The 20,069-nt window shown below is 35.4% G+C and overlaps 1 protein-coding gene across 1 annotated transcript in view; it reads right to left on the bottom strand.

Annotated features, from left to right (window-relative positions):
- LOC150102819 (transcription factor 12-like) overlaps nt 1-20,069 on the bottom strand; it is a 269,580-nt gene that overhangs the window by 24,283 nt on the left and 225,228 nt on the right. The window contains exon 12 of the mRNA XM_090399401.1: nt 13,669-13,814. Coding sequence (XP_090255527.1) covers nt 13,669-13,814 — 146 coding nt within the window. The remainder of the gene's footprint in view (nt 1-13,668; nt 13,815-20,069) is intronic.

Genomic DNA, 20,069 nt, shown 5'->3' on the forward strand with positions numbered 1-20,069 from the left:
CGGGAAAGTTGCGCCGATTCAAGGTCAGAGTTCTACATTCCAGCCAATAGATGCCAGAAGTACGAGATAACTCATTTTGAGTTTTTTTCTGAAGTTATTACCGGCTTTTCATGCTGCCAAGTTTCCTGATGTTGGCAAAAAAATAAGAAGTAACCTCATCAATTCCTGAAAAAGGTACCCGTGTGCATAATCAAGATCGGAAACAGAGGAAGGTGTTTCAAGAATATATTAGATTGGACTAGACGACTATTTCAAAGTAAGGTTTAATGTATTGTTTTTACTAGAGACAGAATTTGTAACAGTAATTTGTCTAAAGATTTTTTTCATGTTAATAGTACTTGAGGACTGTAGGAATTAAGCTATTCATTGAACTATCTTGTTCAGTTGTGTGAGAGAAAAATTAGCATTAGTTTAAGGTGAAAATTTTATATGCTGATATTGTTTTCTTAGCTAAGCCTGCCTTTTGTTTAGCATGTGTAAAATTGCTCTGTATGTGACTAAGTGTTAGCTAAAGTAATACCATATACACGTTGTTTTTAAGAGAGTTGTTTACTTAAGAGGATTAATTGTATTTCCAAACATAAGTTGCTGTTGAAGTATAGAGCCTGAATTAACTTGTAGTTTTAGTATTAATCCTTTTGTACATTCATTAAGTATGAATAAATTGTTTTCCTTGTCAGATAATTTGCCTGATTCCTATTTACCAATGCACTGCTCATAAAAATTGAATCTATGTGTCCTAGAATATTGAGTAGCCACGACTGTAGAATAGAAATTTTGCATTGCTAGATTTAGTAATAAGTAAGAAAGGAAAGTTCTGTGTTTTGCTGAGCATTTTCTTTGGAAGGATATTCAACTCCTATCTACGAATTTTGATGGTGCAGTCGGAAATCAAATAAATTTTCAGAATTCAATTTAGAAAAATGCCAGTTGTTCAGACAAAGAGATTGGCTCCAGCCAGAGGCAATTTCTTAGTTCTGATGGTTTTGTGCATGTGTGATAAATTTTATTTGCAGCCTTGAGACTAAGGAGGGAATTAAGTTGAATGAGAGGATTTGAAATTAAGAGACTAAATCAAGCAATGTATTAAGAACACTGAGTCACAACTGTTAAGGTTATATTAAAGTTAAGCTAAGTTTTGAACAAAGAATAAAACAATTGTAATAAAAATTTACAATGGTGCAGACAACAAAGATTTAATATAAACAACATATTTTTACACTATCAACTAGTGGAGGAAGGACAGGGATTTCAGGATTTGTGTTTCTGTTAAAATCCTTTGAAAAACAAGAAATGCATATGGTCCCATCATTATAATCAGGAGTGACAGACCAGAGATGGTCCACCTCTTTACATTGATTAAATGGTTGAAAACTATAGTATCAATAGAAACCATTAAGTCTGAGAGGCTACTTTTGGAGTCATCATCATTGACAATGCAGTACTTCCTAAATCTCAATGAATATGACTGCACTCATTTTACCAAAAAATTAGGAGATGGTCATTTTAAGATCACTCTCAGTCTAAAAATATCAGTAGGATATGAAATAATTTTATGTTTATGTTTTGAATAACTGTTTCCCAAATGCAAAAGACCAACAAGAAATCAATCATGTTAAGCTTTGGTTGATGTATAAAGCTTCAGATTTTTTGGACAAGTAGCATGTCCTGATATTTAATACCACATTCTATATCAATTGTTATGGTTGTCTAATCCAGACATACCAAATTGACAGAAAACAGATGCAATTTGTATGTTCTTCACACCAAAACTCAGCAGAAATAACCAGTAGCTGAGGCTACAAGAGCAAGGAATCTGGTTTATGACTAGAAGAGACCAAAACCACACTATCAATTTGATATTATCAGGTTTCATGTTCTGTGATTATGCTTGGCAGATGTAATTAATTATTCTTGCCAAAGAATGGTAGAAGTTTCCTATTAACATGCTGACTGCCAACTATGAGTTATTCTGTATCATATAGGCAATGTAACAACACATTGGTATCAGCAGCAAGCTTACACATTAGGCCAATGGCAGTCAACATGTTAAACTGTTTTTTTTTGCTACTTTATTCTAATAAAATTGGAAACATAATGAAGTCATGGATTAACGTGAATTCACAGTAAATCTTTTCATTTACTACTTCATGCCTCGCACTATTTAAAACCCCTATATGTTTTCTATGTTATATAGGTGATATACATATCTCTATCTCTTGTCTTATCTCTAAAATAAGACAAGAGAAACTGTAATACTAAAGAAACAATATTTTATTAAATAATCATACAAACATAATTATTTACAATAAGAAACTAAGAGATTACACATTCTCTCTCATGCTCATCCAGTTTAAATTTCAGGAATTAAAATTTCCGACAACAAACAAAACAAAGGGAACCCTTGAATTTAGTTAATGCGCAAATAGTTGGCACTTAATATAAAGTACTATTTGATATTAGAATTGCTGTTATTACATGGGATTTCTTTAAGACTATAAAGTATCACAGTGAGATATAAAAGATTTAGACCAAAATGTAAAATTAAGATGGATTTTTAATTAAGAGGATATTAAGTAGCAAAAGTCATATCTGTTACAATTCTATCTTCCAGAATTCTTTCTTTTTTTCATGAGCTTTTTGATCTTGACAAAAGAATTTTTATCACTTCATAGATATGCATGTAACTATGAGTCGGTTACAGGAAAATTCATCGAAAAGCGAATTCATCGAAAGAAAATTCGTCGAAAATGCAATTCATCGAAAAACAATTCAACGAAAATTTTAAATTTTCGATAATGTTATGGTAAAAGTAATCAATTTTGAACAAAAACCGAACTATGCAGACAGCTTCTTGTACCAACAACTTCTACTAAGTCATTTAAGTCAGAGAGTTTTTGTAATACAGTACATAATTTGGACACATTATTTCATTGTCTCCCTGAATATAGCTCAACTGAAAACTGGAACAGTTTGACATTTTCTTGTAAAAGTTTCAAATAGCGAATCTGAGTAAAATTCATCCCATAATAATTGCTGTATTGAAGTCGCATATTACTACTAGCAACAACAATAATAATAATGAAGCCCTCATAGTTCAGTCGGTAAAAACGAAGCTGTTTAGTTAGAAAGACCTGTGTAGTTGGTCCCATTTACGCATAATTTTTATCAGTCCCATTCTGCTAAAGGTAAGTTAGCATGCATAATATAGATACGGCTGGGCTTTTCTTCCAGAAACAGGCAAATCAGTCCCATGAACAGACATGAAACAGTTATCGGACAAGAAAGACTATAAGAACCATATTGTTCTATAATTTTTCCCTATGAGAGTAGCATTGTAATCTCCTTATTCACAGTTCAGGGTTTGTTCAAAATGAATCAAATTTTCTCATAACATTTTCGAAAATTTTAAATTTTCGGTGAACTGTTTTTTCGATGAATTGCATTTGCGACGAATTGTCGTTCGATGAATTGCCTTTTCGATGAACTCTCCGGATACCCCATAAGTCTGGTTATAATTTCACTTGATGGAATTAATTTTCAGGGAATTTGTTCTTTAGATATTTCTTCAATTCACACGAGAAGACATATTTCAGCCTGAATATTACAGGTCATCATCAGTGGCAATGTTAGTGAATTACAAGGTGGAATACAAAGAATGGATTGATTTGAAACAGTGAGAGCCGTGTGATGTTATACATAAAACAACTAAAAGATATAACTGAGAAAACACTATTATTAGTTATTAACTGTATTTAAAATTTTAATGACGTGAGCTTAGAATAATGGTTTAAATGATAAAAATAATGAGGAATTATTTGTAGGAAGTGAGATCGCTAGGTTGCACGCAGTGATACAAAATGCGCAGCGGCAATTAGAGCACCTGCAAAACTCTTTCCAGAGTGATTCGGCTAATGTAAAAAAACAGTGTAAGAATGAGAGAGTTTCTGAAATGAAGGAAAGAGTGTTGTATGGTGACTCGTTATTAAGAGGGGTGATAGATGGCAGTGTAACTAAATCGTACTTACCGGGTGCGAAATTTAAGGATGTAAGTGAGAGTATTAGAGTGCAAAAACAGAGGGTGAAAGAATTAATAATTGTGGCGGGTACGAATGAATTGAAAGGTGATAAATTTTTTATGAGAGAGGACTTGAAAGTATTGTTAAAGGTAGCGAAAGAAAAGAGTGACAGAGTTAGAATGGTTAGTCTGTTGCCGCGGTATGACAGAGAGGAGTTTAGGAGGAGGGCCATAATCGCAAATGACATTATGCGTAGGTTATGCAGACGATGTAGTGTGGAATTCGTGGACGTGTGGAATGAGTTTGAAGGGCGAAAGGACTTATACAAGATGGATGGCCTGCATTTGAATGGACTTGGTGTGCGGAGACTGGAAAGAGTGTTGCTGAATGAAGTGAAAATGGATGTGCAAAACCAGGGAAACTAGAACTACCAAGGAGGGGGGGGGGGGATATGCAGACATCAGTGAGACAGATGAGTGTAAGAATGTATATAATGTACCCGAGCCAGCACTAAGGACAAAAAATGGGAATGGGTCATTTAGAATAACGCATCAATATAGGGGTGGGACTAAAGGATCACCGTATTTCATGTATACTAATGCCAGGAGTATTAGGAACAAGAAGGAAGAATTTTTGGCCTTGACTGGCTCTTCCCGGCCACAGGTTATTGGCATTAGTGAAACATGGCTGACGGAAGATGATATAGTTAGTGGGATAGAATGTGTAGGTTATAGTGTGTTTAGGAGGGACAGAGAGAATAAAATGGGAGGAGGGGTATTATTGATGATAGCTGATGAACTGCAGCCAAGGAGAATTGAAGTTGTATCGCAGGATAGTGAAAGTAGCTCATTTGAGGCTATTTGGTGTGAGATTGAGACTGGCAGAATAAAATATACAGTTGGGTGCTGCTATAGACTAGGTGATGGAATAGATGGTGGAGATAGTATGCATAGGGAAATTGATGAAATGAGTGGAAGGAGGGTAATTATTATGGGGGATTTCAACTATGGTAACATTGATTGGAAGGAGGAGAGGACACATGTGAGGAAGGAAAAGGATTTTATTCAATTATTAAGGGATAACTATCTGAGACAGCATGTAATTGAAAATACTAGGGGTGTGAGAGTGCTTGACCTGGTAATAGCATCTGAGAATGACTGTAATGAATATGACCATGTTACCACCTATTGGTGAGAGTGATCATAAGGTCTTGACCTGGGAGGTGGCTAAAGGTGTGGAATTTTCGATTAAGACAGGGTATATGTGGAATTACTGTGCTGGCAAGTATGACAAGCTTAGGAGATTGCTTGGATCAGTGCCATGGCATGTACAACTGCAAGGGCTGGACGTCGATAGAGCATGGGAAGTGGTCAAGGAGCATTTACAGGAGGTTATGGCTGATTGTATACCTAGGGTCCGAATAGTAAAACAAGTAGGGGTTAAATGGATGAATAACACCATTAAGCTTGAGCTGCAAAAAAAAAAAACAACTGTGGAGGGAATTTAAAGAAAGGGGTGACCTGCAGGCATATGAACGGTATAAAGTGCAGGCCAGAAAGGTAACGAGTGTGGTAAAAAAAGCAAAAGCGGATTATGAAAGGAAACTAGCTTTGCAAGCAAAAGAGAATCCCAAACAGTTCTTTCAATATGCTGCAAGCAAGGAAAAAACTGTACACGGCAAAATGATTTTAAGGAATGACGATGGTAAGGAGGTCACTGAATCAGTCGATATAGTGGAGTTACTGAGCGCGCACTTTGCAAAAGCATATCATCCAGGTGGTGACATTGAAAAAATGAAGGAACCATTAGTTTATACGGGAATAGTGATGAATGAAGTGGAGGTGACTAGTCTATTATAGAACCTTAATGTGAACACATCTGTGGGATTGGATGGTATACCGGCACGGGTCTTGTATGAAGCGGCTAAAGAATTATCAGTGCCCTTGACCATGTTGTTTAATCTGAGTCTCAGGTCTGGTTTAGTCCCGAAGGTGTGGAAAGAGGGGAAAATAGTTTCACTGCATAAAGGAGGATCCAAGACTACGGTTGCAAATTACCAACCGATCAGCATATCAGGAGTCGTTGTCAAGGTCTTGGAGAAAGTAGTCAAGGGAAAAATACAGGAATGGATTGATGAAAACGAGATACTGTACAGGGGACAGCATGGCTTTGTGAAGGGTAGATCATGCTTCAGTAACTTGCTCAAGTTTTATAACAGGGTGACGGCTGAACTGGATAAGGGAAATGGGTTTACAGTGATACTGCTGGACCTGGCAAAGGCGTTTGACAGGATACCACATGGAATTCTAATCCGTAAACTACAACATATGGGAATGGATATAGGGTTGGTGAGATGGATAGGTGGTTGGTTGATGGAGAGATATCAAAGAGTAGTTTATTCAGGAGTAGAGTCCAAAAGACGGCCTGTGACTAGTGGTGTGCCGCAGGGTTCTGTTCTTGGACCACTGCTGTTTAATCTGTTCATTAACGATATAGGGAAGGATCTAAGTGGACAAATTCATTTGTTTGCTGATGATGCAAAGTTGGGTAGGGCAATAGTGAATGCAGAAGATGTCAAAGTCTTGCAGGATGACTTAGATAGATTGGAGTTCTGGGCTAAGGAGAATGGATGTCAATTTAATGTGACGAAATGTAAGGTTATGCATTTTGGGGTGAAAAGATTAGCAGCAGTATACCACATTCATGGAACTGTACTCCAAGAGATTGATGAGGCCAGTGACTTGGGAGTGTTGGTGGATAGGGAGATGAAGTTTAGGGGGCACATTGCAAAAGTAGCTAAATCAGCTCATCAACTCACTTGGTTGTTGAAAAATACCTTGACGAGCAGAGACAAGCAAGTTATTGTACCTCTGTACCGAGCCTTGATAAGACCTCATCTCGACTACTGTGCCCAGATTTGGTCACCTCGGTTCCTTTTTGATGGGGAGGAGGTGGAGAGGATCCAGAGGCGAGTGACTAAGATGATAACAGGTCTATGGAATGAACCATATGAGAACAGGTTGAAGATTTGTGGGTTGCAGAAACTAGTTGATAGGCGGAGGAGGGGAGATATGATTGAGACATTCAAATTGCTAAAGGGATTCTATAGGATTAATTCAGAGGATATTTTTGAGATCAGGACTGGTGGTGGGAGAACTAGGGGACACCTATGGAAGCTGGGCAAGAGTGTGGTTAGCAGGGGTGTTAGAGCTGGGTTCTTTACTTTTAGAGTGGTAAATGAGTGGAATAAGCTGCCAGAGTCTGTTGTGGGTGCTATGACAGTGAACAAGTTCAAGGCAAGGTAAGATAGATACTGTGAGAATGTAATCGCATAGTTGTGTGGACATGATGTTTAGGGTCTCCCTCGATGAGTCTAAGGACTCCTGGAGTTGCCCGAAATAATAATAATAAGACTATCCCATATTTTAGCAAGGGTCGTTCCAATTTAATATTGGAAGGTGAAGTAAGGCTTCAGCACTTTCTTTAAATAAACATTTGAATTTATAGCCTGTTTTGGACCATAGAATATTGTGGTCCATATCAATTCTGTGCTGTGCTTCGCTAGATTTCTCAGATTTCCTGTTGCTGATGTCTCTTTTTCACGGAGCATTCAGTTTGTCTGAAATAGGAATGATGCATCACAAGGAACTTAGCAGATGAACCAGAGGATAGAATTTATCTTCAGAAGATAAAAACCATGATGATAGCATGTTGACAGGAACAAATATGGACACTAAATTATTTATTAACAATTCTGGCAGTTGATTTGGATATGCTGGAGATGTATGGGATAGGGATTCGACATATTGTTTCCTTGTTATTTGAGCTAGGATTATAGGAATCAAAAAGATGACATGTAGTCCTTTTCGAGAAGTCACTGAGTTTCATATATGATTTGACATTTAAGAGTTCTTACTGTAATTGGTGAGGCATAGAACATATAGTGAGCAGACTGTTGTTGAATGTAGTGTCCAGTGAAAGTAGGCTTTCAATAAACTGAATTAGTTCATCTAATGATGGGCAGAGGAATAGAATATCTAAGAAGGATAATTTGTTGTCTTGTTCTATTTATTAATATTATTATTATTATTTTACATCATCTCTATGGAGTCTGGAGACTCGCTGTGGGAGACAATAATTAACCATTATACACAAATCCTATCATACCTTTCCTTGAATCCATTCACCATCAGAGAACTCACAACCAATTCTGGTAATCCATTCCACTCACTCACCACTCTCCATGCAATAAAATCTGGTTTGCACACCCCTACTTACCATACTTACACAACTTCCATGGTCCCTAGGTCTCTGACTATTTGTTATATATTGAAAAATTTCACTTGCATCAATATTATAAAACCCCTTTAATATTTTAAAGGTTTCTATCATATCCCCTCTTTTCCACCTATCAACTAAACTCTACAACTTGCAAACCTTCAGCCTATCCTCATAGTGTATTCCACAGACCTATCACCATCTTGGTCACTTATCTCTGAATACTCTCTATCACCTCCTGGTCCCCATGAAACATAGGTGACCATTTACTATTTCCAGAGTAAATTTAATTTGTGGGTGTAGAGTGTAGATAATTAGAAAAAAAAAAGAGTAGGTAATGTTTTTCTTGATTATGTGGCTAGATTGCAAAAACATTTGTAATACTGAAATCAATGCTTCCACCTATGATGATGGCCTCTAATATTCAGGCTGAAATATATGGCTTTTAAATAAATATCGTTTACTTATTTCTTTGTGTTTTCGATGTGAATTGAAGAAACTTTATGGCACAAGTAGCTCTCAAAGAACAATTTCAAGATCTTTAGATATTATGTCTCTCCACCTCTTGATGACTGTTCTCCTAAGTTATCGTCAAAGAATGTTCATCCTACTGAGAAAAATTATGTGCATATGAATATGTAGATCATTTAGAAAGTTAAAGTACATCTCAATTATTTCTGAATCTTCGAGTCAGAGATAGACACTTTTAGTAAATACTGTTCAAAACCAGATACTAAAAGACAAAAATTATCATTTTATTTACTTATTTTTTTAATGTTGCAACAGTTTAAGCTTGTAGTAAAGGAATATATGTTATTATGTTTTGTTATTGTTGTTAGCCTAAACCTATTGCCTATTTCTTAACATGACCTTGTTTATGGAAGACACTGTTAGTTAAATGAAAATGAAATAAAAGATGTATCAAAATATCATTATGCTGATAAAATATTTGTTAAAACATTTTTTCTGTAAGAAGAAAAATATTGCAGCAGTGCTTGCTGTTTTTGCTATTAGTAGCTGACTAGTGAGACTGTTATGCCTAATTGCACTTCATGACTATGTCATCAGTAGGAACAGCTTATTTAGCAGCATGAAGAATAGAAGACATACATACCTTCTACATCATGGGAATTAAAATACCTGTAGAGATTATTTTATAATGAGTGCAACGAAATATCATCAAATGGAAAAGAAACTTCATTAAGCCCTCAATTAAACATATCCAATTTACCATCACTGGAAAAATTTCTCTTTGCTATTTGGGATATCCAGCTGTTGTGCCGTCATTCAAGCAGTTGCAAATGGGAGAATACAGTGTATGCTTGATTATAATATACAAACGAATAGCTGATGGATGCAAGAGAGAGAATATATTTTGATATAGAGAGATGTAAAAAAAAGGAATGGATGGAAGAGATGGAAATGATTAACTTTATGAAATAAAGAAAAATATAAGGAATGAATAGTAGTATTTTGTGGATTCTTTATTTGTTCAAGTTCCTATTGCAAAGTTTATGTATCGTCACTATTGTAATTTTTTTTTTTTTTTTTTTTTTAAGTTAAGACTAGATGGAAAGCTATTCTTTGTTTGTGGAACTGACGTTTGTCAAATAAAAGTGCTGGAATGTTCCATATAGTTGTTTTCTGTCTCAGTACTGATAGCTGAATTTTATGAAGTAAACTGTTGTGTCCCATTCTTGTTTAAATATATATTTCCCTCATACTTTCCTTTCCTTTATATATCTATCCCTTTTCTCCGCATATCATCACTTCGTACTAGAAATCTAAGCTCTTGCTCCTCTTAGTATCCTAAAACATTTATTTTTTAAAGCTGCGCCATTTAGGACATTTAGTTTATAACTAAAACAAGAAGCAACTCCTAAATAAGTCTAGAAGTGAAATAATCATGCAGTCGTAACCGTGATCTCGTAACTTAACTTTCTCCCCCCCCCCACCCCTATAATTCAATACTAAGATGATACATTGTTAATAAGATAGGCAAAATACAAAAAATGAAAAATTCACATCAGCACGTGGGATAAACTGTTATGCCTCTACAAAGACTCTACACACACAAGATAAAGGGGCTTTTCCATCAATGATTAAGTTGGCTTAAATCTTTCACCCGCTTAAGCACAATAATATAACACAATAATTCAATTAGACACAATTGGATTACACACATTAATTTACAAGAGTTATGTGGGCTTAGCAATTCCGTTGCTACAATGAACGCCACATTCAATTCTTTTGACCTTTCTCAGTTAAGGGTAAATCACATATACTAATATCTACACACATTATCGCTCGTTCATTAACATTGATAAACTAGTTCCCTCTTTCTCTATACTATTAAGTGAGCTAAAGTTCTAGTTCAACTCTCATTCAAGTCCTTCAATTTCCTTAGTAATACCAACTACAATTTCAGCCATGTTAAATTAACAGAATTAACATAAAATCTTTCACAATACCGTTTGATGAAGCTCTTCTACTAGACATTACCTATCTGCGATTCCTTAAGAAATATTCCTTCTGTAGTGGGACATATCTGGGGTACTTCGGATTATGAGGGCCATCTCGATTGCAGCATATCAGGCTTCTTCTATGGAATCACGATCTATCTCTGCTGTTCTGCACTCATCAGATTCGTCATGAGGATATCCACAATTTCTACTGATAATCTCCTTCCTTTAGACCAGGGTTGGCTTAGTATACAGTAAATACCTTTCTTCCTGACCATGTGGCATCTTTTGTTCTCGATGGTAGGAAAACGGGACCTAAAATCCCACTTACTAATATCCCATGTCGTGGCGGACGGAGGGGGGGGGGGGGCTCCTGACCGTCACTCAGGAAACTAATAAGGTAACCCTCAAACAAAAACTGGCAAAAAAAGACCTCCTGGGGGGTCCTAACCCTTTTATATTATGACCCTACTGGCACCTTCTGCAATTAATTTTCTTCCTCCCCACCCCGACATTAGGATACATTTATTGTAACCTGTTACGGCAGCGTCTCCCTGCTGAAACTTCTACCTTAGGTGGGCCGTGTGCACGCGACTGACCCGTGGCAGTGTCTAAATCGGGGACACTGACCTTGGGCTTTACTTAGGTTCTAGTTAATCCTATGAGTCAGCTTTATCAAACTCTGTCAGCTCACCCAATTTTTCTAAGAATTAGCATAACTTACAATCTCTTGTTTCAAGTGTATAACAAGCAAGCCTTTTACATGCAAAACTTTTATAACTAAATGCTGTAAATTAATTATCTTATTTTTCTAATATTATACAATCAATGTTCTTATACTAGTTAACAATTATTCTTTTCAATATATTTATTTCATTTATACCTAGATGCAAGCACTATTTTCTCATTAAGGTTTCTACTTGTTAAATTGTGATAAAGTAAATTCTCTTATGAAGTTTACAAGGATCATAAATTTAACACTGTTAATGCTTTTGGTAATTGTTTTAAGTTGTAAATGAATATGCTTGAAGTAAAGCATATATTGAAGATACAGGCATGAGTTGTCATTTTCCTGATACACAATCACACAATCTTGTGTGATTGTGTATCAGATGATTTGCTGCTGCCCATAGTAAACTGAAGGATTGATGAAGAACATCTTTTGATTTTCCTGAGCAAGATTTTCAATTATATATGTTTGAGTCCCTGACTAAAATAAGTAAACTTCTGTCTTTGCAGGTATCTTGTATTTAATGCCAGAAGATGAAATATTTTAAGGTAATGAATAAATGAATTGATACACGCACACACGCTTTGTTAATAAAATATACAAAAAGAAAACTTAGTTTTCATGTAAATACCATAGTGAAATCCCAAATAAATAGGCCTGGGGAAAGAATCTGTAAAGTCAGTACAACAAATGACCACAATGAAAAATTAACAGTATTAATACAATCAGTTCTAATAAGAAATTATCTCAATCTAGCTCAAAGTCAATACTTATTACAAAATAAGGAATACATCCTACCTTTGTAACTTGAGTAAATATTATCTCAGGAATGTTTACCTCATTCCAGAAAGTTAAACACAAAGACAATATGCATTCAAGTTAAATTTTTTTGCCATATAGCTCTCTAAACATTATCTTTATTACTTGTATTAGGTTTCTATCCTTAAATGAATAATAGTTTTCTTCTTATCTTTAGTATTCTGTAAGACTATCACAGGAACAATGTTTAGAGGAGACACATAACTTTCTACTTCAGATAAAATGTTTAGTCCTAATTTCATCCATTGACAGAAACAAATGCAGGGTTAAAATAAATAAAACAGTAGACATACTTCATGTTGGAAGTTACTTTCTCCAACTTGAGCTACTGTTATTCCTTACAACAAAAACTATATTTGGGTGCACAAAAAGTTAACTATATTACCTTTTTGTGGTTGTATACCATTAGAAAGAAATGAATACCTCCATATAAATCCACTGGTTTCCAAAATGTGTTCCTTTAACCCTTTCTTCTGTCAAAATAGTTGTTTATAATCACCTCATTACCTAGCCATCTGTTCTTCTTGTCTCTTTCTCTTTCTACTCCTTTATTTTGCTCTGCAGTGTGCCAGCTTCAAACTTGTTATTGGTTGAGAGTTCAGTGTAGTATCTGACCATGTATACTGCAAAATCCACATGTTTGTCTCTGCTGTCATTATGCAACTTTGTTGAAATCAGCAAATACATCAAAACACAAACCAAAGTTACAATTTATTTTAGCAACATCATTTTACAAATGAATTATATAACTTTAATTCTTTATGGAGACAAAGAAAAGTGAATATAATTACAACAATAATTTTTCCCATCATTTTTTATTTACACTTGTTTAAGAACACTTGTTTTTGGCAAAACAAGTGTTCTCTGCCAGGTTGGCAGCAAAACGACCCAGAGGAAGACCAAGATATAGGTGGATTGATACGGTACAAAGTGCCTTAGACAATAGAAATATAAGATCTGATAATGTTGGAGTCTTGACAAGTAACACTGATTTGGAGGAAAATTGTAGATAGGAAATTAATAATGATGTAATTTTTTTCATGTAGTACTATCATATCCTGTACACCCCTTGAGGGTACATAGCAGGAATTTGATGATGATAATTCCCCCCCCCCCCCTCTATGATGGAGAAAAAAATATATATAAAAAAGCTATTACATTATGGTGAACAAAGGAGGAAGGGGGTATATTTTATTAACTTTATACATAAATCACCTAATAAAAAAAATAATAAAAATGTGGAGTATCTGAATGAAACTCATCAAATACTCCACACGGCTAACAACCAGCACATTTCTATCTCTCAATGATGTAACTTTAAAAATTTAAGGAATAACATTAACCAATAAACTATAAATACCTCTAACTTGCTGTTCGAGATTTGTAATAACATCAACGGCCTGATGTAAGATACTCAATTTTGTCATTGCCTTATCTGTTTTTAAGTGCATCATACACATCCTGCCTAATTCTTTGAAAGCTTCATTAATGTCACGTACACGGATTCTGAAATAAAAATCAAAATCACTGAATACTGGCAAAGTTAGGAAAGATAAAATCTTCATCAATCATATGAACAAATGAAAAAATTCTCTAAACCAATTACAAATGGCTGGCATGAAACTATGGGCAAACTACAACACCACCTTTGAAGGCAACAAAAGCAGCTAATATTAATAAAATATAAAAATTATTCCCCCCCCCCCCCTCCCTCACCCGTCTCGATTGTTCAAATGAAAAAAATCACCCTTCACCAGGAGTGTGTTTCCAAGATGTGATTTAGATGTTATATCATGATGATAAGAGAGTCATGTTCTATAAAGTAAAGGTTTTCAATTAAAGTTTGTGAAATGTGATCATATTATCAAGGCCCAGCAAATTATGCAAAATACCATTTGCAAAGCAACCCCCATCCTTCTTTTTTTTTTTTTTAAATGGCACAAATTCCTAATAAAAATAAGAAGAAATAATAACATCAGTTTATATAGTTTACTGTACAATAATTTTACAATACTTAAACAACATTTGAACTGTATGAAAAAAAAAAAAAAAAAAAAGAAAAGAAAAGAAATTTAAAAAATACTACTTTTCAATAGCAATTCTGGACAGAACAAATCATTGCTGGTTCACTGCTATTGTCAAGAAGTTATCTAAACTAAAGTTCTGTAGTGTGGACCTGTTCTTGGATTTAATTAACTTCACAACACTAATACTCCTTTCACACAATACTGTTGAAGTTTAAAGGCCTGCTATTATAGATATTTGAACATTACCTTAACAAAACTTTTTCTGTGTTGATTCTGATGATTTTACAATATCCTTTAGTTTCAAATGTTCACATAATACTTTAACTGCATACATATTCTTAACTGAATCTTCAGATATGAAGTGATGAAAAGGGCAAGTGAGAGTCAGCCTGGTTGGCTGAATGGTTAGTGTATCCACTCTCCAGCCAGAAGGCAGCAGGTTTGAATCCCGGCATGGGCATGGATGTTTGTGATTGTCTGTGAAAATACTAGTGGTGGCAGGCAATAGATGGCATTGGTGTAGATGATGCAGTTCACTGTAATTGGTGGATTGAGTGGTTGAGACGGACAGTTGTAGAGTAGGTGCCCTCCCTCGATGAGTTTTTTTTGGACTCCTTGGAGGTGTCATGTAATAATAATAATTTCTTACATTTCTAATGGATGGTCACAAAACACTACCAAATATGAAGCAGGTAACAAAAACTTCACAATGATTAGCATCCAAAAATCTATCACTTAAAGATTTTTGGATGATAATCATCATAACCTGTAGTTTTGATTTAATTTTGCACTACTGATATTCACATTTTCCTGTGGTATTCTAGATAATTCAATTTTCTGAAATTTTCCAGAGAGCCATATTATTAAGAAATAATTTCTCTATCTCTAAAACTATGTTTAAATTTCCCAAAAGAATACAATATATGTTCCATGTCAAATTTACATGGCTTAGATTTTCTAGTTAAAATATTAGGGATACTTTTTTATAAACTGGAAAGAATTTTCTTCCAGTTTTTCCTTTATTCAGAAATTCCTAGAGTCAATATTCTTGAATGTAGATTCCATCCAGATAACACATAACTGCCAATCAGCAAGAACCAATCTGAGAGATCCAGTTTTACTGGCAACCCACTGAACTTCATGAATATGTTGTATTCAAAAAAATCTTTGCAGACAAAGATTTAATAACATTTTGAAGTTCACGCTGCTTTTTTTTTTTGTTTACAATTTAAAAGGCCTATAATAATTATCATCTGCTTTGCAAACATTAAGGAACATTTTTCACAGATTTCAGCATGTAATTTATGAGCTACACAGAAATCAAATGTTTCACTTCATTTTTGCTGCAAGTCCATTATCACTGCCTAATATGTTTGCAGCTCCATTTGTCCTTATTCCTACCAGCTATTCAGTGAAATCCAGATTAATGTAATTCTTCTTGAACTGCATCAAAATATAACTGAAGTATGTTTTCTTTATGTTATCTCCCTTCCAATACTTACAATTTTTAGGTGGGAGACACCACTCCACTTACTGGAGACCTGAAGTGGCGTAAAAAAGTTTGGTCTCTAGAGAAGGGTTTCCAGACAAGGTAAAAAAAAAACATATACAGTCATACCCCGACTTACGCGAATCTGGAGTTACGCGGTTTCTTATGTGTACGTATTCCCGTCCCGCTTCACGCCTCATCACTAGTCGTATCTTTCAGGTGCCGGCTGCACTCGCCAGTATAGCACATGCTGTGAACAAGCACTGACGTGTTTTGTGCGGTCTCCATTCATACACGATTTTTATAGTCTACAAACCTTGTTATTGTTTAATGTTATGTTCTTGATAAAAATTTTATCACATAAAAAATAATAATGTCATCCAAAGGAAGCAAGTCCGATTCTTCTACAGCTAGCAAGAAAAGAAAAACATTGACTTTTAAAACAAAACTCAACATTATTAAGGATTTTGAAGGTGGAAAGAAAATTTGTGAGCTAGTAAAGAAGTTCGATCTACAGGAATCCACAGTAAGAACAATCATAAAAGAAAGGTTTATAGATTTTGGAGGACATAGATTCTAACGAGGAACAAATTGTAGCCATGAGCAAGGAATAAAAAAATCATTAGCTTGCTACGAAGAAATTTTGCGTGACAAGAAAAAGACATTATGCCGTCAGACGAATCGATTAAATTTTATGAAACCATTGACATTGAAATAACTTTTTTTTTTTTATGTACGAAAAACTACAATTATGATTATATTTCTTAAAAAATATAGATGCTTTTGTAAACCTTTGGTCCCAATTGTATGTTTGTATATATAAATTACACGCAAAATTATACCGAGTTACGCGAATTCGACTTGCGCGCTTTTTGTTGGTCCCACCTACAGCGTAACTTCGGGGTTTTACTGTATATTGTATGTAGATATATACAGATAGATCAATATATAATCAAAAAAAATGTTGGAGAAAATCCTTAACCCACCCATGATAAAAATATCTATAGGTTCACAAATGAACCTTTCATGGGTGGGAACCACATTAAAAATCATCATATATTGCATCAGTTGTAGATAGACAGCAGAACCACCAAGTTACTACTTTTAAGTTGGCAACTATGTCATTTCTTACTATTTTAGCAAAATATGACTTAAACACTAACAGGTCCTGTTTGTGTGCATAATTTAACAATTTTCATTTTGCTGAATTATCCATTTTTAGCAAGGTACCAAAAGCGTCAGTTATTGAAACATTCCTTTTCCTCTTTTTTATATAGTGCAGTCAGTTTTTTTTTTTATTTGCTGAACAGACTTTCAGTAAAAGTTTCCATTTCAAATGGTGCAATGAAACTTTTTCTAATGTTTTTAGACTGAACACTGTCAGCTGAGCAACAGAACTCTGAACAAACACTACATAATTCCACTGTGGAATTGCTGCCATGGTTTAAGCATATAAATTCTTTGAGCCAACTAACCTGGAAATTTCTTTTTTCATGAATTTTCTTTACTTCCATTGGACAGAATTGTTCGGGAAAATAACCAAAACTCTTTGTATGGTTAAAGTGTACATCTTTTTCTTATTTTTATCTCAGAAAAATGTACAGGGTGATGTTTGTCTGGATTCCTTCTTGGTGTTCATCCTTACACTTAAAATTAAGAATAAAATAATTAGGTTTAAGATTGATCAGCTGATGTGAATGTAAGTATAAATATAAGAAAAAAATTCAATTAAAACATGAAAGCTATTAGAAAAAAAAAAAAGCAACAACCCTGTAATAACACTGTACAATCGAGAAAAAGTGACTGCATGTGCACTTCAACTGGTGTGGTTCGTGTACCCCCCCCCCCCATATCATACAAGCATGCACCATCAGTCTTGGATGACATGTTTGTTTATGTCTTATAATCATAGTTTGATGTTTAAAAAAAAAAAAAAACCCTGCCTAAAACCACACATTACACTTACACAACTCTTCCTGCCACAAGCGTGAAGAGTGACACTTGTGCATTCATCAGAACTGACATACTATGCCAGAGATTGCAAGACATCGACCCCCCCCCCACACACACCTCGTTTGATCTGCTTTGGCTCAAGATTTCCCTGCCAAACCAACCTGCCAGTTTTATATGCTCTCTCTCTCTCTCTCTCTCTCTCTGCACTCCAAACTCCATTGATCGCTCTGACCTCTTCAACTATCTCTTCCTAAAGCTCGACTTTCTACAGTTTAAATATCATAATAAGTGAGGTCATCTTTCTAGGACACTTCAATGCTTACAACTCAAATTGGCTTTTCTTTTCCAGTTTCGCTAATCAAGTAGGCAGAGATGGCAAAGTGTTTGCCATTAATAACTTTTATTGGATCACAGATCATCAATTTCCCTACCAGAATACCTGATAACTCTCTCCAATTTGCCACCACCCAAGTCCTCATTCTCAAAAATGTGCCAAAACAGTAAAAGAGAAAACTTCTGCATACCATGAATGACTCAAGACCAAAACTTCAGCTGCAGATTGGAAAAGCTGTAAAAGAATCATTGCTAAATTCAAATCAGACACTGAAAGGGTCAAATGCTGCTAACTCCCCCCCCCCCCTCCTGTCCAAGTGGCAGTTACTCCTTCTGGTCCTATTGGGTACAACTTTTCATCCGTTTCAACAACTCTGTCACCTCACCTAAAGATACTTACTTACAGACTTACTGGCATTACTTTTCAGTTAAAATTCCTGAATAGACAACCTGAGCAAAGTTCCCCCTACTCCATCAAGAACTGCTCTCTCTATGTCATCCATAGTCTTCCACCAGAAAGAAATCCAAAGAATTCTTAATAATCTGAATGCAAACAAGGCATCTGGATCTCATGATATCCCACCTGTTGTGTGTTAAAAAACTTGTGTCACAGAACTCACACCTATCCTCCTGTATTACCTCTTCAATCTATCCTAAATTATGGAGAAAGTCATCAACAACCAACTCTTAAACCAACTAATCAGTGACCAACAGTATGAATCCCACCACTTGTAATCCATAGCTGATCTAGCTTTTACCACCCACCTCTGGACTCAAGCAATAGAAAAATTAAGAGAAATTCAATATTAAGGTTGCCCTTAATATTTCCGAAGCATTTGACTGGATTTAGCATAGGAGCCTACTTAGCAAACTGCTATCATATGGTCTGCCTTCCATACTCTGTAACTCCATCCTGTCTGATTTCTTGCAAGAAAGAGTTCGCTGACACCCCCCCCCCCCTTTACCTTCAATAATACTCATATCTAAATATGATCAGATTTCCTTTTTCGACTGACCTTTCCTAGTACAAACACATTTCAACAATAGCTTCTACAGCCATCAAAAAAACTTGGTGCACTTTTTTTTGCACAAGACCTTACTTAACACCTGCTAACACTATACAAATCTAAAATCTGCCCAACCATGGAATATTACACTCGTATTTCAGGTGATGCACCAAAATCCTCTCTAAGGTTGCTCAATTCTATCCAAAAGAGGACAATCTGGTTAACTAATGATCCCTCTCTCTCACAGATACTTTCATGGACAGTGCTCTGCCAAACTGGCCATTATTATTTTATTATTATTATCATGTGACACCTCCAAGGAGTTCAAGGATTCATTGAGGGAGGGCACCTACTCTACAGCTCTCCGTCTCCACCACTCACTGATCCACAATTACCATCATTATCTACATCAACACCATCTATCACCCACCACTAGTATTTTCACAGACAATTACAAACAAACATACCCACAGCAGAAGATTCGAACCTGCAGCCTTTTGGCTGGAGAGCGGACACACTAACCACTCAACCAACCAGGCCAACATTATACCTGCATTTTCCTCCAAAATCATTAGAACAAGAGCCACTGCTAATCAACACCCTTTTGCAGTCCATCTTGAAACTCAGTGAACCAACTTCACTGCTTTCTCTTTCATTCCATCTATTTCTGCTCTCTGGAACAGCCTTCCCCAAAGAATACAACCCTCAATTGTTCCAACAAAATGTAAACAGATTCCTTCTTTATTCTTATCCTCTTGCCCACACATGGCATTAATTCTTCATTCTTCAAGTTTGAGACAGAGTCTCCAACAGCATTAGAAGAATTCTTGTTCATTATGTTATTTCTACACACTTAATCTATATCTGATGACTCAATTTTCTTAATTATTTCTTTGAATTATCTTAACAATTTTTACTCTAATTATCCTGCTGACTGCATCATTTGATGAAA

This window comes from Typopeltis vanoorti, chromosome 10 (genome assembly GCF_054136105.1).
Source record: "Typopeltis vanoorti isolate ZY-2024b chromosome 10, IOZ_Tvanoo_1.0, whole genome shotgun sequence".
Classification (NCBI taxonomy): domain Eukaryota; kingdom Metazoa; phylum Arthropoda; class Arachnida; order Uropygi; family Thelyphonidae; genus Typopeltis; species Typopeltis vanoorti.